General features: G+C 47.0%; 1 protein-coding gene across 6 annotated transcripts in view; it reads left to right on the top strand.

The window, feature by feature from the left end:
* The window catches only part of TANC1 (tetratricopeptide repeat, ankyrin repeat and coiled-coil containing 1), a 263,097-nt gene that overhangs the window by 221,590 nt on the left and 14,667 nt on the right, over positions 1-26,840 (top strand). For all 6 annotated transcript variants that reach the window (XM_030796065.1, XM_030796063.1, XM_030796061.1 and 3 more), the window contains 4 exons: positions 3,192-3,428; positions 5,538-5,723; positions 7,913-7,991; positions 26,386-26,519. In XM_030796065.1, coding sequence (XP_030651925.1) covers positions 3,192-3,428; positions 5,538-5,723; positions 7,913-7,991; positions 26,386-26,519 — 636 coding nt within the window. The remainder of the gene's footprint in view (positions 1-3,191; positions 3,429-5,537; positions 5,724-7,912; positions 7,992-26,385; positions 26,520-26,840) is intronic.

Below are 26,840 nucleotides of genomic sequence, written 5' to 3'. Positions count from 1 at the left end.
GTTGGTGCTCACCTGGATCTGGCTAGACAGTGGTCTCTCTGATGGTGTAAACAGCAGGGTGGTGGTCAGGTGGTTGGCTGGCTCCTTGTCACTTGCACATGGCCTGTTCTTCCTTAAATGTAGATGGCAGTCCAGGCAGTGTGAAGAAACTGATGTGTGGGTCATCCCCATCCATGGAGGGGCTCGGCTCTGTTTGCCTTTCTTCTCTGTGAACTTCTGTATAGTAGAACCAGTGTTGGGTGCAGTGGACTAAACAGGAAAACAGCATGCTGAGGGATAGAGAGGGCCTGGGTGTATGCACAGGTGAGTACATGGAGGCAGGGTACTCTCTCCCCTGTGTTCTGGCACTGGAGCAGAGCCCTGCAGGAAGTGATTTTATTTATGGAATGAGCTTCCAGTCAGGGAACTAAAAGGGGGTAGAGACCATGAGGCCGGCCCTGCTTGGCATTGTCACAGCACGTGTTGGGTCCAAGGTGGCTGCAGTGAGGGAAGGATTCTGCAGAGAAGATCAGAGAGGAAGCTGGAGGCCTGGATCACAGAGGTTCAAGCTTCAGCAGCCAAGACATCTTCAAATTTGACACCTGGGGTTGTAACCTGTCGCTATGCCATTGTGAGTTATGGTTTCACCACTTGGTAGTATAATTTTCCAGACCCATCTGTTTGTAAATATTCTGTTTGTCAGCTACTCTTGTGGACACGTATCACTGAAATACCCTGAATTTTTATGCCTTGTCGTCTCTCTGTATCTTTTAATGATTCCCATGTGTCTCTAGTCAATAAATGACAGTCTCTGTGGTTTTCACATTTAGTGGGCAGGTGGAGGACCTGCCAGGCTTTGGCAGGGGCAGTGATTGATGTGGGTCAGGACCATTGAAGTGAACCATTGAAAGAAACACACTGGACATCTTAATAGCTGTTAAAGGAGCATCATTTGTATCTAATGATCTGAAGATCTGAAAGAAAAAATATTAATATACCTGAAATTTGCATATGTTCAGTGATTTTATTTTAAAACCTATAGATAAAAAGCTTTTCCCAATACATAGATCCAGGGAGATTACTAAGTGGGGGATATAGTAATTAGTGGAAACAGCACATTATTTTCTAGCAGTGTTATGCTGCTGACAATCCTGGCACATGTGGACATTTCCCTATTTTCTGTTTCTTTTAGGAACACATCCCTATAAAGTATTTGTATTTACTTTTGGCCTTATCTCACTATTAACACCATGACTATTTTTTTCTTTTTTAAAAAATTTTTTATAGGGCGGGGTCTTGCCATGTTGCCCAGGTTGGTCTCAAACTCCTGGGCTCAAGCAGTCCTCCCTCCTCAGCCTCCTAAAATACTGGGATTACAGTTGTGAGCCACTGCACCCAGCCACAATTATTACTTCATTGCCAGGAAAATGAATTTCCTGGTTTTGTTGAGGTTAAACAGTGATTTTTCAAAGTGTGGTTCCCCAAACCAAGAGTGTCAATATCAACAGGGAACTCATTAAAAATGTACCACCCAGATATAATGAATCAGAAATCAGGGGGTGGGGCCCAAGAATTTGCAGTTGTGTAGTTTTTTTTTGTTTTTGTTTTTGTTTTGTTTTTGAGACAGAGTCTTGCTCTGTCCCCCAGGCTGGAGTGCAGTGACGTGATCTCGGCTCATCGCAGCCTCCACCTACTGTGTTCAAGTGATTCTCCTGCATCAGTCTCCTGAGTAGCTGGGATTACAGGCGTGTGCCACCACGCTGGCTAATTTTTGTATTTTTAGTAGAGACGGGGTTTTCACCCTGTTGTCCAGGCTGGTCTCGAACTCCTAACTGCAGGTGATCCGCCCGCCTCAGCCCCCCAAAGTGCTGGGATTACAGGCATGAGCCACCTTGCCTGGCCATTTGTTTAGTTTTTATTTTTAATTGTGGTTAAGAAACAGATAAAAGGAAATTTACCATCTTAACAATTTTTAAGTCTGCAGTTCAGTAGTGTTAACAATATTCACATTGTTGTGTGATAGATCTCCAGTACTTTATATATTGCAAAATTAAACCTCTATATCCCTTAAGCAACAACTCTCATTTCCCCCGTGCCCAGGCCCAGAAACTTTCATTCTACTGTCTATGAATTTGACTACTGTATATATCTCATAAGTGGTTTCACACAGTATTTGTTCTTTTGCGTCTGGCTTGCTTCACTTATTTCACTTCCCGGAGGTTTACCCATGTTGTCACATACGGCAGGATTTTCTCCCTTTTTAAGCCTGAATAATCCATTGTATGTCTATTTACATTTTCTTCAACCATCCACTGATGAACATTGAGGTTGCATCTACCTTTTGGCTGTTGTGAATAATGCTGCAGTTAACATGAGGGTGCAAATATGTCTTTGAGATCCTGCTTTCAGTTCTTTTGAATATGTACCCAGAAGTGGGATGGCTGATCATGTGGCCGTTCTATTGTTATTTTTTGTTTTTTTGTTTGTTTGTTTTTGTTTTTGAGACTGAGTCTCATTCTGTTGCCAGGCTGGAGTGTAGTGGCGCAATCTCAGCTCACTGCAACCTCCACCTCCCAGGTTCAAGCGATTCTCCTGCCTCAGCCTCCCAAGTAGCTGAGATTACAGGTGCGCACCACCACGCCCGGCTAATTTTTGTATTTTTAGTAGAGATGGGGTTTCACCATGTTTGCCAGATGGTCTCGATCTCTTGACCTCGTGATCCACTCGCCATGGCCTCCCAGAGTGCTGGGATTACAGGCGTGAGCCACCGCGCCTGGCCTCTACTGACTTTTTTAATTAAAGTTTTTAAAAACAATTTTCAGATCAGGGCCTTGCTGTGTTGCCCAGGCTAGAGTGCAGCAGGCTGTTCACAGGCATGATCATAGTGCACTACAGCCTCAAACTCCTGGCCCCAAGCAATCCTCCCACCTCAGCTTCCTGAGTAGCTGGGATTACAGTCCCGTGCCTGGGGCATTAGTTCTATTTTTAATCTTTTGAGGAACCATCTTACTGTTTCCCAGTAAGCTACACTATTTTACATTCCCACCAATGAGAATGTGCATTGTTAATATATTCCCAGGTGATACTGGTGCACATTCAAGTTTGAGAACCACTGGATTAAAATGATACCGAAAATTGAGGATACTGCCCATTTCCACAAATGTTTAGATGACATACATGTGACAGTCTTGTTGGGGGGCCTTGTCCAACAGGTGAGCCGTCTCCTGATTTTGGGAGGGGCCAACATGAACTACAGGACAGAAGTGTTAAATAATGCCCCAATCCTGTGCGTCCAGTCTCACCTTGGCCACGAGGAAGTTGTCACTCTGCTCCTTGAATTTGGTGCCTGCCTGGACGGAACGTCGGAGAACGGCATGACTGCCCTCTGTTATGCAGCAGCTGCTGGCCACATGAAGCTGGTGTGTCTGCTGACCAAGAAGGGAGCGAGGGTAAGCGGCAGCCTGCTCTTTTGGGGCTGGGGCAAGGAAATGGCTTCATCTCATTGCTAGAATTGTTATCTGCTGGGCCAGACTCTCTTGTCTCTGAAGCCACAGCATACACAGAAAGGGTCGGGCTCCAGGGTTCTGTCACTTTGTAATGTGGCAGCCTCAGAGAGGTGTGTTTTGCTCATACACAGCAACTCTGCTTAATGTTGTCCAGGAGAAGGCAGAATTCCAGGGAGACCCTGGCTCCTCGCCACATGAGGAGGGCCAGCCTTTAAAAAGCCTGCAAGTATCGATCTAGAAAGCACCAAGATTGGTTTAAAATATTTTAAATGTTTGCTTTTTTCCCCTCTCTTTTTCTTATCCCATTTTATGTCCTTTTAAAACAGTAAGATGAGTTCCATGAACTCATGAAGAAGCCATGTGCCTGAGCTCCAGGAACTAGATTGCCTGGAATCTTCATCTTTCCACTTGCCAGCTCTAGGGTATTGGGCAAGTTATTGAGCCTATATATGACTTAGGCTTCTTCTCTGTAAAATGGGCATAACAGCAGTCCCTACCACAGGGCTGTTGAGTAAGCATTCAGTCATATATGAAATAAGTATGTATTGCTATACAAGTTACTCTAGAGCCATCAACTTTTTTTTGTTTTGACAGAGTCTCACTCTGTCACTCAGTCTAGAGTGCAGTGGCATGATCTCGGCTCACTGCAACCTCCACCTCCCAGGTTTAAGTGATTCTCCTGCTTCAGCCTCCAAGTAGCTGGGACTACAGGCACGTGCCACTATGCCTGGTTAATTTTTGTATTTTTAGTACAGATGGGGTTTCACCACGTTGGCCAGGCTGGTCTTGAACTCCTGACCTCACATGATCTGCCTGTCTTGGCCTCCCAAACTGTTGGGATTATAGGCATGAGCCACCACGTCTGGCCAGGAGCTATCAGCTTTAATAAGGTGAATGAGAATGATATCGAGCTCACAGTAAATGCTAGGTTTACTGGAAGCATTTTTTTTGGGAAATGTGCCTTTTGAGTAACAGTAGAGATAAACTGCTAATTATCTTTTATCTTTTAATTAGGACATTTAAAGTTCAAAAAAATTAGGCTTATAACAGCTGTGGGAGCTTTATTTTTTTCTCTCAAATCCAACATTTGGGACATACATAAACTTCAGTTCATGGAGAAGGGAAATGTGTGGCTAAGCCTTTGGGGTGGGTATGTTACTGCTACACATCACCGCACCTCCATTTACGGATCCCAGCTGGGCTTTACACTTTATTCTGAGGCCAGCAGGCCTCCCCCCATCACAGCTGAAAGCTCTGGAGTAGGAGGCTGAGTGCTATGTCAGAGGGCTCTGGCAAAGCCTCTGAATGAGGGTACAGGGCGTCCCCAGAGTTGGCAGGCATGCAAGGCCAGGCCCTGGGCTCTGCTCACAGGCCCAGTACTCTGAGGTTTAGACAGGGCATGAAGGGCTGCCGCTGCTTTGGGGCCTTGAGGAGAAGGTGTGTGGCACTCACTTTTTCTGCCTAGCTGGCCTGCCCTGACTTGGTGGCCGCTCCCCCTTTACTTGCCAGCATGCCCAGGCCACGGCCTGCATGAGACCTCCTTCCCAATCAGATGCCATTTGGACTCCTTTCCTGCCCTTCCACACTCAGCTGTTTTTCCACATCCCTCTCTTCTTTGGATCCCCTGGCTCAGTGACCAGAGAGTGGCTCTACTCCCCTAAATTATAGCTTGTCACAGCAGACTTAGAATGCCCCACCCAAGTATCCAAAGTTGGGAAGCACAGGACTTTGTCTGAGGTTTTGGTCTGTGTCTCCACACATGCTCACAAGAGAGTTAGGAGCTTTGTGTAGTTTGCTGCAGGGACATGGGAGTAAGGAGGGTGTTTTGTGACCCTGAATCTTGCAAAGGGAACCTGAGGCCTGGAATGGTACATTCATTACCATCTGGAAGTAATCCAGACTAAGGTTCCATGTTCTCCAGAAAGACAAGTTGGAATGTGAACCCCACGTATGCTTACAGGGAGTGGGGTTTGCACACAGCTAGGTGGTGCATCCACATGCTCAGAGGCAAAGTAATGCTCACCCATAACCTTCCCCCACTCCTGCCCCCAGGTGGACCACTTGGACAAGAAGGGCCAGTGTGCACTTGTCCACAGTGCCCTACGGGGCCACGGTGACATTCTCCAGTACCTGCTGACCTGTGAGTGGTCGCCGGGTCCTCCCCAGCCAGGCGCCCTGAGGAAGAGCCACGCCCTGCAGCAGGCGCTGACCGCGGCCGCCAGCATGGGCCACAGCTCGGTGAGTGGGGCAGGGGTTTCCCTCCTGGGAAACTAGAAGCTGTAGCCCAGCAAGTCAATTGACACGCTGAAGGACCGAAAGAAGGAGGATGCCAAGAACTAGCAGTTGGCGTTGACCACCTGCAGTAGAAGGTCTTCTGTGGGCATCACATCCTTCCCGTGAGTGACAGTGCACACTCCTGTGCACACGTGATGGGGACAGGCAGGCTTATTCTTCTATGGGAAGCCTTTTGATGACATTCACTCTCAGCTCTTCCTCATGTCTCTGCTCCTTCCCTGCTCTGCCCTCTAGACGTGCTGTTTTAAATTTTTTCCCCTTTGATTCATTTCTTCTGTCCTTGTGTGTTCGTTTAAAAATAATCATATAGAATCCTGATTCTAAAATCGTTGCTATTTGAAGGATTTTTAAAAATAGAACTTTAATGGTTTGATAGCACACAAGAATGCTTGTCATTTACAGCTCCTCCACTGAATGAAAACTCCATGCAGTAGTTAAATAGAGCATTTATTTCTGACAGATGTTGGTATTCCTCAGTTTGAAGATTTAATTGTCACCTCCTGACCTGTGTGTCTTGGCTTTATCTGTGAATTTAATAATGTTTTGCTCGCTTCCTCCTGTGTATTTCTTACTCTGAATTATCTTCAAGCAATTAGAGGTGCCAGTATTTGGTAAGATTCTTTTTCCAAAATGACTTTAGTAAATTTGAGTGCGAAGCTGGCTGGCTGACTTTGGCATTCAAAACTCATGGGCAGACACACACACAGGCATGAAATAGTGGCTGGCTAATTTCTGGCTTAAACATTAAACACACACACACATATATATACACACGCACACACACAGGGATACTGTTAAGTAAACACACATATGAAAATGTAGATGTTTTCCTTTTTTTAAGTGTGAAAAGTCATCATTGGGAGGACCATGAATGCCTAGGAATGACCTTGGTCTTAATCCATGCTAAACCCCTTGTTTTAAAGCTGGTTGGGAGGAAATGCTGAGAAAAAAATCACCTCAGCACAGCCAGTAGGGTGAAAAAAGCAGGGTTTGTTCACCATAAGACTTGGAGGGTATGTTAGTTTCCTAATGCTGTTATCACAAATAGATGCAACCTTAGTGGCTTAAAGCAGCACACACTTACTCTTAGAATTCTGGAGGTCAGAAGTCTAAAATCACACTATTGGGAGGTCAGCCTTCCTTCTAAAGTCTCTAGGGGAGAACCTGTCTCCTTGCTTTTTCTCAATTCTTGAAGCCACCTGTATTTTTTAGCTCATGGCCCCTTCCTCCATCTCCAAAGTGCCTTACTTTCACCTTAGCCTCTGTCGTCTCATTTCCTCTGTCCTCTGACCTGGACTCCTCCTGTCCCTCTCAAGAGGATGGTTGTGATTGATTAAATCAGGTGTGTATCAGATATAGACCTTGATAATTTGAGATAATTGCCCCATTTCAACGTTCATAATCACATCTGCAATTCCTTCTTGCCCTGTAAGGTCACATTCACAGGCTTTGGAGATTGGGATGTAGACATCTTTGGGGGCCATTATTCAGCCTACCACAAAGGGTGTGGGCTAGGAGACTGGAAGGTGGCTTTGTCGTGTTCTCCCGTTGCTCGCTGCTGTTGCTCAGGGTGAACGCCGGCTCAGGTCCAGGGCACAGATGCTTCGTCTCCCTGCAAGCCAGGCTTCCTGCCTCCGTACCTGTGACCTGACCTACCCTTTGACAGGAAGAGTCCCATAAGGGAAAAAGAATAATGCTACCAGCAGAAAATGTATTTGAACAATACTTTGTAAAAATTTGGAAAAAGGTATATCGTTTTGTTTTCCTTCCTTGTGAAAAATTGATTCACTATCTTGTGATTTATGCAGAAACTGCACTTTGTGTGATCTGCCATGTCCTTTGTTGATTAGGCTGGCATATTTGGGTCATGTTGGAATTCATTAGAATTCTGAGTACCTAGTAATCCTGAACCATGTTGCTGAAATTCACTGAGATTTTTTTAAATTCTTCTCCAACTGAAAGTGTGAATAGCATATGAATTATGCTTGAAAACAGTTTTCATTATATTTTTCTCTCCTTGAGCAGGGTGAGATAATGGTTAAAAAACAACACACTCTCTGCTTTGATACATGGGCTATAATAAGCACCTCTTGCTAAGAGAACTTATTAAATCACCTTGCCACTTCTGACAGGTGGTCCAGTGCTTGCTGGGGATGGAGAAGGAACATGAAGTAGAAGTCAATGGCACCGACACATTGTGGGGAGAAACAGGTAATTATAATGCCACTGCTTGTAGTCTGGGGCAGCTTGCCTGATGTTTTAGCCCTATTTTGGCCTAATTGTCTTAAGAATGACTGTGATGTATGTAGTCCTGTTTTTATTTTATCACAGGCATTTGAAGTTTAGAGCTCCTTGAACTTTCTACCTGAGTAGCAAAACTTTGCTGGAAGCATAAGATTTTATTTTTTAAAGCAGTCCTATTAACTGATTATTTTGAATTAGACTAGCAATTACGGTACATCTGATGAATGTCAGGTGGAAGTACCTAAGTAAGGTGTTGTTTTCTGGTTTGCCGAATCTCACACATCTAACCAATGTGATCTTCCTGTGACCTGTGCACGGTGAGCCAGGCATGAACGTCTATCCCCATTGTCACACAAATCAGAGGCGGCTCAGCACAGAAGGCAGTGGCTTGCCCTGCCCTGTACAGAATGAGGGTAAAACTCAGCCTCGTGGGGTTTACTCACGTTACTGTACGAATGCAAGCTACCAAGTCATTTCCATTGGTCTTTACAGTGAGAAGCCTGGGCTGAGCACATCCTGGTGAAGATTTGAGTTGGTTACTTGTGAGACTAAATCAGTAATGCTGCTTTCCAGTTTTCCATTTGACTGGATTTGTGTTAGAAATCTAAGACTTTAAATTACAAGTTGTTTTTAAATAGATGTCAGCAAGAGTATACCTGAATTTCCAGGTTATGTTTCTGTGTGTGTACCTGGTATATATGATTTGCATTTCTCTTGCACAGATTTGTTTCCAAATGCCCCTAAATTATTTCCTAATAAGCCAAATGGTGATTTGAAGAGCTTATTAGATAGCTCACCATAGGGGAAAGCCACAGAGCTTCACCTCCTGGCAGGAGTGCAGGCCTGTCCTTCAGAGCCTCACAGCTGTTTGTTCCATCCCCTTTGTGGGTCCAAAGAAGGAGCTGGGTGTGCTCCCAGGTGCAGAGAAAGTACAGAATTCCAGCGGAGTTGGATTATGTCTACGGGTAAAAGTATGTGGATTGAAATATTGCCTAATTCTTTATGGAGTCCTTCCCCTTCCCTTTTAAATAGTATAGGCTGCTCTATAATTTGGTGAAAGAAAAGTTTCCATCACATTCCAAATGATGTGGTGGGCAGCAGTGTTGCTGAGTGGATAAGAGCCTGACTACTGACAGCCAAAAGGTCCAAACCCCTGTTCTTTCATTGCCTAGTGATAAGAGCCTCCTGGGGCACTTGGGCTTAGACATTCTGATTCACTAGGGGGAAAGCCCAGGATTTTATTTTCTTAACAAGCATCCCAAGTCATTTCAGGTGACTCCTAGCTCCCTGCAGAGCTGTCTAGAAAGCCTGACATAGAGTGACACACAGTGAGAGGTACCCATGAAGATGATGGACATCAGGTCTAGCAGCCATGACATCACACATTTAGCTCAAGTGAGAATTTCTAACCTGTTAATATTCAAGATGACTTTTTTATTTGGAAGAAAATTCCAGAGAAGGGCTGACTTTGAAGGCTTTGTTTGAGCTCTCTTCTCTCAATGAGCAGTCCTGAATTGCATTATCCTCCTGCCTTGAGAATCTGCCCATCAGTCGATGGCTAAAGACACACATGAGAAACAACAGACTTCCCACCAGTCTTTATGTAGATCAGCATTCTTGGCAGAGTTTGGCTGGATTCTCTACTTCAGGATCTTACCAGGCTTCTAATTGGGTATTGGCTGGGGCTGTGTTCTCGTCAGAGACTCCACTGGGGAAAGACCCACTTCCAAGCTCTCAGCTGTTGGCAGAATTCATCTCCTTGTAGTTGTCCCTCAGGTCTTAATGAAAAGGTAAACAGTAACTTGGCCCCTCCCGTCCAAAGCCTCATGAGTAACCTTCAGACCACTTTGCAACCTGGGAAGCAGTTCACACTCTTCCTCACCAGGCATCAGGGTGAATTTCATCAGGCAAGAGTTTACTTGAGACGCTTGTTAAAATTTAAACCAAGAAGAGGCAAGCTAAGTGCTGTTTTTCAGGCTTAGCCACAGTGGCTGTCTGTGGACTGCATGTCAACAAAATCCACCTTGCCTTCTCTGCATTTTTCTGTCTGGTACCTTTCTCTTGTGTCCCTTCAAAGACAACCACTATCGTCTACTGCCCGAAGCCCTCCTACTTTCCAGGCCTGCATTTGTCAGAGGAATACCTTGAAATCTTGCAGGGGGTTTCAGCTGAGAGAACATCTGCAAATATAGGTCTTTACACAAATGTATACTGCATGCTCTGGAATGTGACATCCATGTTTTGGGATTTGGCCACGTGGGGTCTGTTACCGACCCTAAATGTGGGAATGAAGGCAGATGAGGCATCGTACAGAGAACTGAAGGCCTTGGTAAGGACCTTGGGAGTGAATGGGTCAGCTCACAGTCCTGGTTCTCACCAAGGCTCAACTTCAAGCCATGGGCCCCGGCATTCCCCAGCCTGTGTGGCTGTACTGCTGTGTGCATTGTTGCTCATTGCTATAGGGACCCACAGAAGGGAAAGTAGTGGTTTTGCATCCTGTTCTCGTTTGGTCCTCATTCCTGGGTATAGTCAATGGTGTTTTGTGTCCAAAACACTCTAGGATGGACCGTATCTGTCCCTAGCCACAGCACAAGGATAGGATCCCAAGAGTAATACTTATCTGGGATGTGGGAAGGTGGCAGAAAAACTGGAAGCTTTGTGTGGATAACAGTTCATTATTTCTTTTGAAACCTTAAGTATGTTTACACAAGTCTGTCCAGCATAGATTTAGCTGTGAACAGCTTGGCTTTAAAATGCTAGCTGATGAGGTGACAAGGCAGAGCTTCCTCGTCTGTTTTGACTCACCTGCCTGCCTTTGAACAGCCTGTTGTTTTCCCGCAGGGACACCCCTGTTAGGAGGACAGCTACCTGCCCATCTCTTCTCTGCCATTGCCAGAGCCAGTGGTGCGGGAGCTAAATTCATGCACAGATTCTTCCTCCAGTTTTCTGCTAGGAGAGCCTTGCAATTCAGTGAATCTGTTCCACATGGCGGAAGTGTGGTTTTCGTGCCTGTTGCTGATTGGAAGCGGTGGGTTCTTGGTGAGGAAGAAAGACGGCCACCAGCCGGGGAACAGCAGCCCTGTGGAGGTCCCCCTCACTCAGGCCGTCAGTGTGGTGGCACTGGGCACAGCAGCAGCCCTCCACCCTCAGAGCCCTGCACATCTGACTGCTGGTGACCCTAAGTCAACGAATGTCATCACAGAAGTAGGTGGCTCCTGTGTTAGGTTGAAGGAGACAAGAAAATGTACAATAGAATTTTAAGACATTCATAAAAAGTGGGAACAGTATTTAGTTTGGGGGTTTATTGCAATCAACCCACAGCCTTTAGAAAACTTGCAGACTGTCTCTACTGGTTTCGGAGAGCAGAGGGCTTAACTTGTTTAATTTTCTGTTTTCACCAGCATCCAGGACCATTTAGTTTTTGTCTGCCCAATGTTTAGGGACCAGCCATTCAGAACTCAGTTCTGTAGTTCCAGTAGCTCTCGAGCTCTCCCTCTCCCCCTCCCCATGCATCCTCCCCACCCTCAAACAAAAGGCTCTAGTGGAGAATAAGTGGTATGATCCATTCATCAGAAGAAAGCTCAGAGCAGATGATGAATGCCTGCATCTAACAGTACCACCCTGAGGATGCCAAGGCTCTTGGCTCGGTGATATTCACAGACTTGGTCAGTGTCTGTTCAGTAGTTTCTCGGCAGCCTGAAACATGGTGAGAACCCACCAGATGCTTATGGCATCTGTTTCAGGCATTCCATAACTGTGACAACTCCATGCTGCCTCCCAAAAAGTTCTGGCTACACTGAGTTACTGTCTCCATGTCAGTGTTTGCTGTGAATCAGCCCAAGCCGAAATGAGCAGAGATGCTTAGCTGGTGACCTCATGCTGCTGCGGATTGGCAGAAGGACTGTGTTTGCAAGTTCCAGGCCACACTCAAGTGTGTGAGCCTGCTTGTGGGCTTCTGGTTAGAACCTTGCTCTGAATAGAAGAGAACAGAGGCCCTTCTGCTCCAGCACTTGCCATTCAGGCAGATGGTCCTGTCTGGTATCAGAGCCTTAACCCTCTCCACTCCCTTGGCTCACTCCCCAGTTCCCTTCATAGGACTTACCATCAGTACATCTTATTTGATAGGCTTTTTTTTTTTTTTTTTTTGAGACGGAGTCTCACTGTGTCACCAGGCTAGAGTGCTGTGGTGCAATCTCGGCTTACTGCAACCTCCAACTCCCTGGTTCAAGGGCTTCTCCTGCCTCAGCCTCCCGAGTAGCTGGGATTACAGGCATGCACCACCATGCCAAGCTAGTTTTTGTATTTTTAGTAGAGATGGGGTTTCACTGTGTTGGCCAGGATGGTCTCCATCTCCTGACCTCGTGATCCGCCCACCTCGGCCTCCCAAAGTGGTGGGATTACAGGCGTGAGCCACCATGCCCAGCCTTGATAGGCTTATTTGATGTGGCTTATTTGATAGGAGGCTGCTTTTCCCAAATTGTGGGCTTTTTTGTGTTTGTTTTTTGAGACAGGGTCTCACTCTGTCACCCGTGTTGGAGTGCAGTGGCACAATCACAGTTCACTGCAGCATCTGCCTCCCCACACTCAGGTGCTCGTCCCACCTTGGACTCCTGAGTAGCTAGGACTACAGGCATGAGCCACCACACCTGGCTAATTTTTGAATTTTTTTGTAGAGACGCAAAACACGGGGATTCGCCATGTTGCCCAGGCTGGTCTCAAACCCCTGGGCTCAAGCAGTCCTCCTGACTCAGCCTCCCAAAGTGCTGGGATTACAGTCATGAGCCACCACACCCAGCCAGTCATGGGCTTTGTGAGGGCAAAAATTTCCCTGTCTCTTGTCCACACCATTGTGTATGGAAACTGTCCATTCTAGTGCTGCCCAATAGAACTTTCCATAATAATGGAAGTGATGTCTGTTTTGCCCAGCATGGTAGCTACTAGCCACATGTGGCTATTGAGTACTTGAAATGTGACTTGTGCAACTGAGGAACAATAGTTTAAAATCTCATCTTAATTTATCTAAATTACATGTGACGGGTGGCCACCAAATTGGACAGTGCAAGTATAGCCTGGTCCTTGTCATATAGGTATTGACCAAGTGGACAAGTGGATTTAAATGAAACAAAGTCATATATTTAGTGAGGGAGATGTTCACTTGCAGAATAATATGGGAGAAATACCTGTGGTTGGAGGGGGAGGAGTAAGGGGCCTGGTCACTCATAAAGACCCAGTGTCCTGATTTCTTGGTGTCCTAGCTTTGGACTCCAAGATGGCTCAGATCCTCTCGCCAAGTCCTCGGTGGGGCACCTGTGCTGAGGGCACAGTGGGCTGCTGGTTTGGATCTTTGGGAACACAGCTATTAGCCAAGCATGGTGTGGGCATAGCCCCATCTGTGTCCATAACATCTCCCTCTCTGCAGCCTGGGTGTGCTGTGTCCTCATGCTGGTCTCTGGCAGTCATCCTGCCCTGTCATGGTCACCTCCTCAGAGGTCCTTCTGTTTGAAAGAAGGTCACCAGCACACCCAGAGCCCCACGCTTCATGCACAGGACCCTGGCGGCTCCCCAGGGCTGCCCTTCCCTAATTTCTGGAAGGGGTTGCCCTATCAGAGTTGGTTAAAAGTGTGACTGAAATACTTCATGTGAAGTGTTTTTATGTTAAGTCAGTACTATTTTAATTGTTGAATACTTTCTAAAGGAGTTTAGTCAGGTAAATAATTTTTATTGCCAAAGCTACTATTTGCCTCTGTTGCTAAGACGGGCCAGATTTTCTCTGCTGTGAATTGAATGGGCTATTTAGCCGCACCGCAGGCCTCCCTTTGTGTAGCGCGTTGAAGCAGTTCCACTCGGCATGTGTGCTCACTGTAGTTCACTGTTCACTAATTCTGGATGGAATTTTGGATAGAACCTGGGTCCCTCTGGATCTTGAGCCTGAGGCGGTGCCCTACGGCTGGGGTGGGTGTTTCCAGGCCCCTCTTGGGGGTGGGGTCCTCGCACCTGTTTCCAAATTGTGCTGCGAAGCTGGGTCCTGTTGTGTTTGACACTTTGATGATTTTCGTTTCCCTCTTGTTTCCATGGGACTGCTTTCCTTTCCCCTTTTGTGGCTCTTTTGGCTTCCATCGCAGGGAGGCCCCAGGCGTGGACGGTGGGCTTCCCACATCCAAGGCCGCCCCAGAACACAGGGAGCTGGATGCCTTATTACTGTTGGTATAAAAATGACCCATTCTTCATTTGAATTTATCTTAGGCGTTTTGGAGAGAGGAGGGGCTGTTCTTTGGTAAGAATGTAAAATAAATGTCAGGCCTACTGGATTGAGCCTTGCAGTCACATATACAGCCATCCCCCACATAATGATGTTTGTGTCAGCGATGGACTGCATGTGAGAAGGTGTTCCCATACAATACTGTGTCTTTATTTTTTCTATGTTGCTACTTTTTCTATGTTTCGTTACACAAGTACCACCGTGTTATAGCTGCCTACAGCATCCAGTACAGTAACAGGTTGTACAGGTTAGCAGTTTAAGAGCAAGAGGCTGTACCATATAGTCTAGGCAGGTAGTAGGCTACACCATCAAGGTTCATGTAAGTCCACTATGTGGTGTTAGCACAATGATACAATCACCTAATGACTAATTTCTCAGGATGCATCCCTGTCATTGATGATGTGTGGCCTTTCTCAGGAAGTATCCACCTCATTAGGTGATGCATGCACATCTCAGGACAGAATTTCAGGTGAGAGATTGGAAGGAAAGCGTTTGCCCATGGCTTGTTGGGGCATGTGGAGAATATGTGTTACATGGAACACACATGGAGGATCCTGTAGAGAAAACTGTGACTTGCTGTTGTACACTGAAGATACTGTATTTTTCAGAGGTTCTGAGCATCTCACCAGTACTGGTTTTGGAAATTTTTTATCAAGGCATTCCTTCCTCTGCAAGTGTTTGTTTCTAAGAAGGTTCAGTAAGGTTAGTGGGCATGGACATCCAGGCTGCTGTCAGTCAGAAGTGTCCTTGGCAAAGCAACACGACGGGGAGTAAGCCAGTACCCTCAAGGGTGCGTGGGAGGGACCACCCAGGATCCTGAAAGGAGCAAGATGGGGTGGGGTGACCCTGTGCCCTGTAAGGGGAGGGACAAAGTGGGGTTACAGGACTCTGGATGGAAGAGGATGGGTATGGGAGTCCCCCAAACAGTGGAGGCAGATGGGGGATCAGAACTGAGGGGGCTGGGTTTGTCCATACCCTATCCTCCTGGTCTCACAGACCCCTGGGTTTTGCCCCTGATGTGAGTGGGTTCCGGAGACCACTTCTCTCTGCAAAGAAGGCAGAGGGGTCAGGTCAGCGTGTCCCCACCCTGTAGGGCAGGCTGAGTTGCCAGCAGTGAGCCCGTAGAAACCCAGGGGTGGTGCCTCAAGCACAGACGAATTGGCCCCTTGACCACCTTCATCAAGCTGTTCTTGCTGTACATGGAGTCCATTTTCCTAGTGAGTGATTCCTGAGTATTTAATAAAAAATACTTCTGCCTTCAACAGAAAAAATGTATTCATTCATATTTTGGGAAGGATTACACTCCCACAGAAAAATCATCCTTGTTTCTTCTTGAAATGATACTTGGATTCTTTCTGTGTTTTGGGGGCCAGATGTGAGATTGTGTAAAATGCTTTTGTGGAAATGCCCCCTTTTTACACTGAGACCTCATGTGGTGTCCTGGCACGTAACCAAGTCCTTAGCACAAGCTTAGCCCTTACCGAGAGGAGAGAGAGAACCTCATGCCTGCTTTAAATAACTTGGTGTGTAACCCAGCCTTCCACATGTGAACATTCTCAGCACACTTTAGAAGTGACAGCTGTCCAAAGGTCCAGTCTTCTCATGGATTCTTAGAAGAACAAAGTTTGTATGAAAGATGGCTTATGTTGTTTATCTTTTAGGAAATTATTTTTAAATTGAGGTTACATTATTTATAGCACACACATTATTCATCAAAGGATTTGAAGAGACTTACTTGAAATGATGCAGATAAGAACTTTAAAACACTAAGTCAAGAATAGGACATGAGGAACCGCTCAAACATTCGTGCCATGGCATACTAAACTGAGCTACTACTGTGGCTGTAGAATGCCATGTGGCCAGAATTAGAGGGGAACACAATCCTTGTAAACCATTTTTATTGTCCATGGGAGAAATCGCAGCAGTTCCTCAGAAAAAGAGAAGCACTTTCTGGTACTTTCATTCTAAACAACACTCACAGAAGGCTGTTGGATGCTTTAGATATTTTTAAAGGTGACTTCCTGGAGGCAGCAGTGTAGGAGCTAAGAACTCAGACTGGCTGGGTGCAGTGGCTCACGCCTGTAATCCCAGCACTTTGGGAGACTGAGGCAGGTGGATCATGAGGTCAGGAGTTCAAGACCAGTCTGGCCAACATGGTGAAACCCCGTCTTTACTAAAAATACAAAAACTAGCCAGGCGTGGTGGCGGATGCCTGTAATCCCAGCTACTCAGGAGGCTGAGTCAGGGAATTGCTTGAACCCAGGAGGCAGAGGTTGCAGTGAGCCGAGATCGTGCCACTGCACTCCAGCCTGGGCGACTGAGCGACGCTTGTCTCAGAAAAAAAAAAAAAAAAAAAAAACTCAGACTGAGCCACACTCCCTCTAGCTGTGGGACCTTAAGTAAGTGGTTTAATTTCTCTGGGGCTTATTTTCCTCATCTGTAACAGAGAACTAAGAGCAGTGCTTGACTCATAGAAGTTGATTGTGTTCACTGAATTTATGAATATGGAGGACCAAGAGCATTGTGTAGGCAGCCCTTTACAAATGGCATGGTATGTTATTTAAATCCAATAGCATCTTCCTGTTTTGATCAAGACCGTGACTTCAGGTCCATTCAGTTGCTTGGGTTAAATTTCTGACTCTGACACTGATTCCCTTTGTGATTTGGGGCAGATGATGTAACCCCTGTGACTCAGTTATTTCACCTCAGTAACATGGGCATCATCATGACACCTGGTTCAAAAGGTTCTTAACAAGATTAAACGAGAATCCACCCAGGGTACTTTGTGCAGCTCTCAGCAGTTGATACATGTTCAGTAAATGCTATGTATTGTCAGGGTTGTGATAAGTTGATTAATATTATTATTGTAATATGTTGATGTATGCTATACATTTGTCAGTTGAATAAGTGGATGTATAAGTGATGGAATCTTAAACTTTGCAATTACTTTATCATAAGTGAAGGATGGAAAAGAAAGGAATTTTGATCACACGTGTGAAGTCCTGTTTACAGGTGCAGTTACACATTTTATTTTTTAAAAGAATAATCTTGAATGCACATACAGGCTGACAGTGTTTTTACAGTAGAATTTGTAACATGGTCAGGAGTGTTCTGGTTACCCAGATTTGGATTCTGCCCTGTATTCACCTCCATTAGATAGCTCGGTGAAAATGGGGTCATGTCTGTCGGCAGAGGGAGCCACGTTTTTCCATGATGCCTGGTTGATGCCTGTTGCCTTATAACACAGAATCCCCATACTTGGCCCCAGCCAGGCTGCTTCTGCAGGCCCCATCATGGTCGTTGGGAGATCTGGCCCTCCTGGGAGAGTTTTGCCAAATGGGAAACAATAAGGAAGGTGTTCAAAACCACAACTTTTTAAATTCGTGCATGAGATAGTTCTGAGAGATGCATCCTTAGGCGATTTGGTCATTGTGTGAACATCCTCCAGCATACTTACACAAGCCTGGAAGGCACAGCCTATTGCTCCCAGGCTCCAAGCCTGTACGACCTATTGCTGTGCTAAATACTATAGGCAGCTATAACACAAAGGTAAATACTTGTGTGTCTAAACATGTTTAAACATAGAGAAGGTATAAAAATATGGTATTATCATCTTATGAGACCACTGTGCTATTGTATACGCAGTCTGTCGCTGACTGAAACATCATCACACAGCATGTGACTGTACCTGGGCAGTGCTGGCTTCCCATTCGTGAGGTCACTGAGCAGCAGCGCCCCAGCCTGCAGAAGCTTCAGTTGAGGCTGGCAGTGTTGGAGGCTTGTCCCAGACCCCAAGGCTGGGGGTGTTTGTCTCCCAGTGCAAGTACGGTTTTCTGGAAGAGCTATCTTGATTACCTTTCATTTTATCCTTTAAATTGTTGAGGATTACGTTAGATAACTGCCTGGACTTTGTAGAGGTGAAAAATTTATAGCTCTTGGAAAGTATGTTCTTCCTTCTAATAGAAGCCTTCCCCTCCCTCAGAGGCGGGAGGAAATGCCTAACAAAGAACAAAGCGAAGCTATGAAATTTGGCTTCTGTAAATCTTGGTCCTATTTCTAGAAGCTGGGGTGGGGAGGCACATTGCCTGGCCTTTTGGGGAGGGGTTGCTGCTTTCAGCCAGGGGATGTGGGGGCCAGCTTTCCTGAGGCCCTCAGTGTGACGGCTGAGCTCCCAGTGGCAGCAAAGCAAGCCTGACTGGTCAGCCTCCATATAGCCACTTAGAGTCAGTTACAAAGGTGGGGTGAGCAGTCATTCCCAGAGTTAAAAAAAAAAAAAAAAAAATCCTAAAATCCCTCATTACATTTTACCACTGAGATAAAGTAGCTGAGAAATGTGCAGTGTGTCAGGCACACTCTTTCCTGGTGTTCTCTGCCTTTACAGTTGAGCAGGGTGTGGCCATCGGGCCTGCCGCTGAGGGTCAAGCATCACTGCCTTCACCACATCTCACAGTTCTCACCTTGGCCACAGTTAGCTGACATTTATGAGAACCCTGCTGCTTTCAATTAACATTGACACTCATTTTTTTCATTTTCCACTCATTTTTATAAAATATGGGAGAGGCCAGGATAATAGGAAGTAAATTGCACACGTGAATACAAGTATACAAGCAGAGCCCAGCCGCCCTGCCCTGCCCTGCCCGCAGTGCCCTCTCAGCCAGCAGGAAGTGGGTTCTGCAGGTGCAAGCTGTTCTCTGGAGGTACTCGGTTCCAGCTTGCAGAATGGTTTTCATACATCCGTGGGTAATGCATGAAAAGGTCATAGTCTGCCAGCAGGAAGCTGCTTCTGTGTGCACTGACCCTGCCGCCCTTCTCTCCAAGCCCCCAAGTTGGGTCCAAAAGCAAATGTGGGTGGGAATACAGACCCATTGTTGTGATCTGCAAGCCAAGCCATCCTGAGCCTGGGCAGCACATCCTGTGAATTTGCGTGACAGATCTATAAAATTTTAGGAATAGACCTGTTTGTGGAATGACTGTGTCCCCGGCAAGTTGACAATTGAGTTTTTGCAAATCAAATCTTTTCCCAGAGAACTTTAATATGTAAGAGATTCCTGCAAACCATCCATTTTATGGTACAAAAAGCTCTCTCACTGCTGTTTCCAATACTTTCAGATTGTTGTCAGGTTTTTTTTGTTTGTTTGTTTGTTTGTTTTTTGTTTTTTGTTTTTTTTGAGACGGCGTCTTGCTCTTTCACCAGGCTGGAGTGCAGTGGCGAGATCTCGGCTCACTGCAAGCTCTGCCTCCTAGGTTCAAGTGGTTCTCCTGCCTCAGCCTCCTGAGTAGCTGGGATTACAGGCATGTGTCATCACGCCCAGCTAATTTTTGTACTTTTGGTAGAGACAGGGTTTCACCATGTTGGCCAGAATGGTCTCGATCTCTTGACCTCGTGATCTGCACGCCTCGGCCTCCCCAAGTGCTGGGATTACAGACATGAGCCACCATGCCCGACCTTTTAATTTTTTTTTTTTAAGATGAAGTCTTGCTCTGTCGCCCAGGCTGGAGTACAATGGCATAATCTCAGCTCACTGCAACTTCCGCCTCCCAGGTTCAAGCGATTCTCCTGCCTCAGCCTCCCGAGTAGCTGGAATTATAGGCACGTGCCACCACTCTCGGCTAATTTTTGTATTTTTAGTAGCGGCAGGGTTTCACCATGTTGGCCAGGCTGGTCTCGAACTCCTGACCTCAGGTGACTTGCCCGCCACAGCCTCCCAAAGTGCTGGGATTACAGGCATGAGCTACTGCGCCCGGCCAGTCAGGTTGTTCTTAAAATGAATGTCTGCCATTACAAACCTACTTGCCTTCTCAAGACAGGACAGTGTTGCCGAGGTGAAATTATTCAGATCATCAGAAAATATGTGCTTTCATGGGAATTTAATTCACAAATGCCATCTTGTTAAGGATTTTGCAACCAGAAGAAATTGTGTCCAATTTGAGTCCTAAAAAGTGCCATCTATTCACGTTGATTTTTGAGCTCCCATTTCATACCAAGTCTTTTTTTCTCCATCTCTGTATTTCACTGGCCAGAAGGCAAGGTACTGCCCATAGCAGGGCATTCTCTTCTGCCCTCCCCTGCCCTCTTTTCCTTCGGGTCAGGCGGAGTGCATTAACCCTCACTGGAGCCTGGTGGGCAGCACCAGAGGTCGGCCTTTGCAGCAGAATAGCTGGAATTCCTGATCATAATTTAGCCATGGTTCTGTTTGCTTAAGCATGTGGGTGGCTATTCTTCAGTCTCTCTTGTTTCCGTATATGGTGTTCGTAAGTCCCTGTGGCTGCTAAAACTTGAGATTCCCTGAAAATGGCAGAGCCTCAGGAGTTTGCAGTGATGGCCCCAGAATACTCAATCTGCTTAGAAAAAGGAAAACACAGATCTTGTTGTCTGTCTGCATCATTTGTAAACGAGAGCCTTGTCAGGAATTTGTGTGTAGAACGTGATCTGTTTTAAGCCTGAGCAAAGTCTGCCTGTGCTTACAGGTTTTTAGCTGCCTCGAGAGGGAGTCACCAAATATATAGCAAGGGTTGTGAAGGAAAAGGAGGAGGACAGGGTCCAACCCAGTTGCCATGCCCAGGGTGGCACGCTCACCCCTTGTCAGTTGCCCCAACTTGTGGCTTCTCTGATGCCTCTGTGAAACAGAGGTCCCTATTTTTAGTGCTGGACTGTCATTTCTGATGTGCTGCTGTTGCAAAAATTCAGTAGCAGCTGTAACAGAAGTCCTGATTTAAAGGCCCCATTTATAATGGAGATGAAACTTGTTTACCAAATAAAAGAGCAGAATGCTGTGGTGGATTGGCTGTTTCAGATCTCATCAAATGGAAGAGTCCTGTGTTTATTCCTTTGCATGGCGTCATGCAAAGGCCCTGCCTCTGCGTGGAACCCATGTATCTTTGTTTTGATTCATTCCTTCTTCTGGTCAACCAGGGAGAGGAGGAAGAGGGAGTTGTTCCTTGCCTGGAGGAAAATGGCAGAGCAGCAGCAGATCCAGGTAGTGGTTCAATACCCAGGTCTTCCAGCGTAAGAATCGTGCGTGTTCAGGGTCACAATCAAATCAATCCAGAAAATGTATATTGTAGGAGAGGAAGAAATCACTTTATCCCTACCCTTCACAGTTCTTGGGACAGACTGCAGCAATGAAAGACAGATTAACGCAAACAGAAGTTGAGTAGTAGGTATATCTTGTGTTGTATCCATGGGAGATACCCAGAGAAATGAGCCAGTGTTCAAGAGTTGGCTTAGATTTTAGGCTTAAAAACCATCATCCCAGCCGGGCACGGTGGCTCACGCCTGTAATCCCAGCACTTTGGAAGGCCAAGGCAGGCAGATCACAAGGTCAAGAGTTGGAGACCATCCTGGCCAACATGGTGAAACCCTGTCTCTACTAAAAATACAAAAATTAGCCAGGCATGGTGGCACACGCCATAATCCCAGCTACCCAGGAGGCTGAGGCAGGAGAATGGCGTGAACTCAGGAGGCGGAGTTTGCAGTGAGCTGAGATTGTGCCACTGCACTCCAGCCTGCGTGACAGAGTGAGACACCGTCTCAAAAAAAAAATGTCCCTGAAACAAAGATAAATGGTTTGGGGAAGGCCAGTTATGGGGAGGTACCCAAGAAAAGCAGTTAACAAAGGTAAAGTTTGAGAGCCAGATTCTCCATTGATAGAAATCTCTAGTGATGTAGTCATCCTTCTCTTCTTGGTATAGAAAGGAAGACACCCATGAATTTTGTCTTACAAGAGGATAACTTCTCTGTTTTTGGGATATCTCCTGTGTATGCAGTCTCACAAAATAATCAACTCAAAATCTTTATGCAAAAAGGCATATTTTGGGGTGGCATATTCTGGTCTCTCACAATATAAAAGTACCCCAAGCCTTATGTTAGTAGGAATCATTAACGTTATCATCGTGGCAGGAAGAGACTACAGCAGGAATTCCCGGGACAGCAGGGACAAGGACTGGTTTGTGTAGATTCTCAGAATATAGATAGGATCACACTGGACCCTGGTTTCCAAACATTTTAGGTATGGGAACCCCCCATCTCTGTCTCAGTGCGTCGGTATGTAAAACTGACATAAATACCATTAACAGAATGACATAAATAACATTCTGTTAATGGTATTTATGTCAGTTTTACATACCGACGCACTGAGATGAAGTTTAAATGTCTGCTCAGTAAGGGCAATGGGCCTGTTTGCATAACACAAATATGAATGGTACCTGCAGTCCAGATCAGCTGTAGCATCCCTGCCCTTCAATATTTTGTTCTGGTTGCACTGTCTTGAAAGAATACACTTCGTCATCCAGATCAGTGATGCAGATGGCAATTGTTGTTAAGAACGGCTCTTCCTGTAGTTCTAAGAAATTATCTGACTAGAAAGATGACAGGAAAAGCACTATTATGAAGACTGCCCAGTGATAAGTTATTCTGGGCACCCGTGGTAATGCACTGGGCCCCAAGGTATTAGAATTTAGTAACAGCAGCCGGGCACAGTGGCTCGCACCTGTAATCCCAGCACTTTGGGAGGCCAAGATGGGCAGACCACCTGAGGTCAGGAGTTTAAGACCAGCCTGGCCAACATGGTGAAACCCCATCTCTACTAAAAATATAAAAATCAGCCAGGCATCGGGGCTCATGCCTATAATCCCAGCTACTCGGGAGGCTGAGGCAGGAGAATCCCTGAACCTGGGAGGCAGAGGTTGCAGTGAGCCGAGATTGTACCACTGCACTCCAGCCTGGGCAACAGAGCAAGATCCTGTCTCAAAAAAAAAAAAAAAGGAATTTAGTAACAGCAAATGTTGTGGTGGTTGGGTGGGGGTGGGTATTGTGTTTATTACAAAATTTTAAATAAGTTGCATTTAAAGAATGAAATTTGGACTAAGCATTTGCGGAAACTTTGGCCTCTTCATAACTCTGGTCAGGCTCAACTCTTTAGCTTTCTGCATGGGAAAACTGAAGCTCACAGACCTTGAGGATTTGCCAAGGTCACACGTAGCAACTGGGACTAGATCCTATCTTCAGATGTCTTGTCCTGTGTTGCATCCTGGACCTCAGGACTCCAGAGCTGAGCAGTCTCTCACCTTCTGAGAACCATGGTGCACCGGCCCCCTGTGCCCTCCACTAGGATGACTCACTGAACACACATGTTGGTACCAGCACTGACTTCTCATGAGGACCTTGGCTGGGTTTACCAGCTACCTCCTTGGAGAGCTGCAAGGGACCATGTCCCAGTGCACATGAAGGACTGTTCTACCACAGAGAACTGAAGTTGTTACGCCTCTTGGAAAAATATTGTAGCACCAGGTGTCAGAGCATCTTGACAGCTGGCAGATGCCTGCTCCCTCTGGTGCTCAGATAAGGCCTGGGGAGCTGGGAACCAGCTCCTGACTTGTTTCCTCCTCTGGTCCCCCACTGCTTTAGTGCTGTCTGCTGCAAACATAGATCAAGAGGCTGAGGACATCCAACAGGACAGAGCCCTTTAAACGCATTTTTCTGGAGAAATGTGGTGGCCTCCTTTCTGAAAAGAAACAGGCCATCATCTCGGTGGTGAGGAATAGGGTGTGGGACATTCGGAATCAGCCAGGCCTACAGACTGGCCCTGAGCTCCCTGGACTGCCATGTAAACTCTTACGAGGGGCTGGTCTGTGATGAGGCCACTGAAGAAGGTCCCCTCACTGCTTAGGTCCACACTGACTGAGGACCAGAAGCAAAGTGAGAGCTGCCTTGCCCTTCTAGAAGGATGGAGAAGGGGATGCTTTCCCCACGGTCATCCTGGGCCTGACCTTTACATTCTTAGGTCTGCAAGACCAGGACTGCCTGCTGCCCACGCTTACTCCCTCACTTTCTGGTGACGAGGCCCCGGATTGAACGCGGAGCTCAGGTGATCCATGAGACAAATGTGGCTACCTCTCTGTGACATGTGAAGAGGTGAGGTCGCCAGCCACACTGCACCATGGCCCTCAGGACAGTCTGTAGAGACTTTGTTCAGTAGGAGAGCTAGTTTCTTGCAGGGAGATAACAGGTTTGCCGCCTTTTGTGTATGTGGCTCTTGGAGGTTAAACCATGGCCATGCTGACTGGTGTGACCAGAGGAGGTCACAAATCAGCAACAGACTCCCAGCTTCCCTGGGCATTATCGTAGGCACCAGAGGAAGCAGGCATCTGTTAGCTGCCCTGAGGGGTGTCAAAGAGGACAGGCAGACCAAGGGGGCATGCAGACACCAGCATCACTGAGCCCTTGGCTCCTGGGGCTTAGCTCTGAGACCCGAGCTCAGGAGTTGCGCAGGAGACAAACCAGGTCCTGCCCTTGCTAATCGGAAGCCCACGGGTGACCCTCTCCCGAGATGGCTGTCGCAGTACTCTGCTTTTGAACTATGTATGAACAAAGTCCTCTGTGTTTTCTTTTGGGTTTGGTTTCTTTGAATCCTTGTTAAGTTTGTGAGACTGACTCGGTCAGTCGTGTTTAGCCGCATGGTGTTGATTTTTGTAGACATGTAGTGTTCTGCTGATTGACTGTGCCACTTTCTTGAAGCCTGCTGCTGCTGATGATGATGATGGTTGTTTGGATTGTTTGCAGCCCTAGGTGCGGTGAGCATTTTTGCTTGTTTTTCTGGTGCACCCTGAGAGTGCCTGCAGGGTGCATCTCTGCAAGTGGGTTGCTGGGTGGGGAGCTACACCTGTCTTCAACTTAACTCGTAGCATCAGCCTGTTTTCCAGAGCAGCCACCATGCACCTTTCCGCTAGCAGGGTGCAAGCTTTCCTGTTCCGCATCCATCTCTCGTTAGTGAGCCTGGTTACTAATGGGGCTTAGTGCTCTTCACAGGCTCCCTGGCATGGGGACCACACCTTTTGAAGGCCTGTTCTTGTGTTGCCCCATTTCAGCCTTAGAGGTCTGTCTGCCTGACTGACTTGTAAGAAGACTTCCCTATTCTGGAAACTGGAAACGTATAGGTTCGCGGCTGTGTTTAGAAACAGAGTTGTCCCAGGCACATGCTAGGAATAGAGCCAGGGTGCTGCACTCCATCTCCTCCCCCTCTCCAGAGGAACAGCCATCCCTCGCCACTCAGCCCTTTCCTGTCCTCTGGTCCCACTGAAGAGCTGATCGTCCTGACCTGGGGTTGTTTCTGCCACCTCCTCCGTCCTCCTCTCTAGACAGTGATTCCCAAGATGAGCAGAAGCAACTCTTCGAACTACACCCCCTGCTTATTACCCCCAAATTAAGAATCGGGGAGTGGGGAGGCCCAGGCTGACGGGAGGGTGTCGTGAGTAACCCGCCTCATTGTCCTCTCTTCTTTCATCCTTAGCTGACTTCCTGCAGCACCGCCATGACAGTGGGCAGCTCACTGCCCCTGGGCCAGCGTGTTCACTCAGGCCCCCTACAGTTGGATCTTCTTTTCTTTCTTGACTTTCTTAACCCTGAATCTTGACTTGTTAAAGAGATTCTTTAATGGGGGGGGGGGGGGGGGCGGTGACATGCACTCTAGACTGCCTCAGTGATTATTCTTGTTGAATGAAATTTTATGATTTTAGGGTAAGAGGCCAAACTAGACAATAATACCAACCTGTGTTTGCATTGCACTGTATTCTGGTTATCTCTTCCTGAGAAAAAAACAAAACTTAGCCACCTCTGAATCTACAGTTTGGGCTGGGCATGGTGGGGATGGCTCACCTCTGCTCACATGGCTTTAGCTGGGGCAGCTTGACCCAGGCTGGTGGATCCCCTTCCAGATGGGACATGCATGTGGCTGGCCGGCTGGTGCTGGCTGTCTGCTGGGAGCCCATCTGGAACTGGCAGCCATGCCCAGGCCTCAGTTCTTGTCTCTGTGGGTCTCACCACAGGACTGCTTGGGCTTCCTCTCAGCATGGCATCCGGGCTCCAAGAAACAGTGTTCAAGGAAGTGCAAGCAGCCCATCTCTTAGGACCTGGGCCTTGACACATACACAGAATTGGTTCTGCTGTGTTCTGTTGGTCAAAGCTGTCACAGGGCCCCCCCAGGTTCAAAGTGGGAGGACATATAGACCCCACCTCCCACTGGGGGAGAGAACTGTTAAAGCATTTCTGGCTATCTGTGCTCCACCACACGCTAACAGATTCCCCTCCATGTGACTTTCCTTTAGCCCTGACTGCCGCCGCAGGAAGAGGGAAGCTGGAGGTCTGTGAGCTGCTGCTGGGGCGTGGAGCTGCTGTGTCACGGACAAACAGGAGAGGGGTTCCACCTTTGTTTTGTGCAGCACGCCAAGGGCATTGGCAGGTACCCAGGGGGCCCCTGAATGCTTCAGAAGCAATGAGTGGGGATGGAGTTCACTATTGCCTGGCTCCCCTGAGAACACAATGCAGCTCCCCTGAGCCTGTCTGTTCCCCATCCTTGGCTTCTGCTGTGCCATTGGGACTACTTGATAGAGCCACGTTTGACAAGATAATACAGTTGGCCACATAGGCTGGGGAGCAAGGCTGCTCAAGGCTGAGCTATCCAGGTCAGAGACACAGCCAACTGCCTTCAGCTGCGGAGGGAAGTGGAGTGGGTGGTTTAATCGTGGTAACAGGAGACTTGCTCTAACATATGTGCTGTTGT

The sequence above is a fragment of the Nomascus leucogenys genome, chromosome 17, assembly GCF_006542625.1.
Source record: "Nomascus leucogenys isolate Asia chromosome 17, Asia_NLE_v1, whole genome shotgun sequence".
Lineage (NCBI taxonomy): Eukaryota > Metazoa > Chordata > Mammalia > Primates > Hylobatidae > Nomascus > Nomascus leucogenys.
Note: the sequence above shows the minus strand (reverse complement) of the source record. Positions and strands in the feature narration are given on the sequence as shown.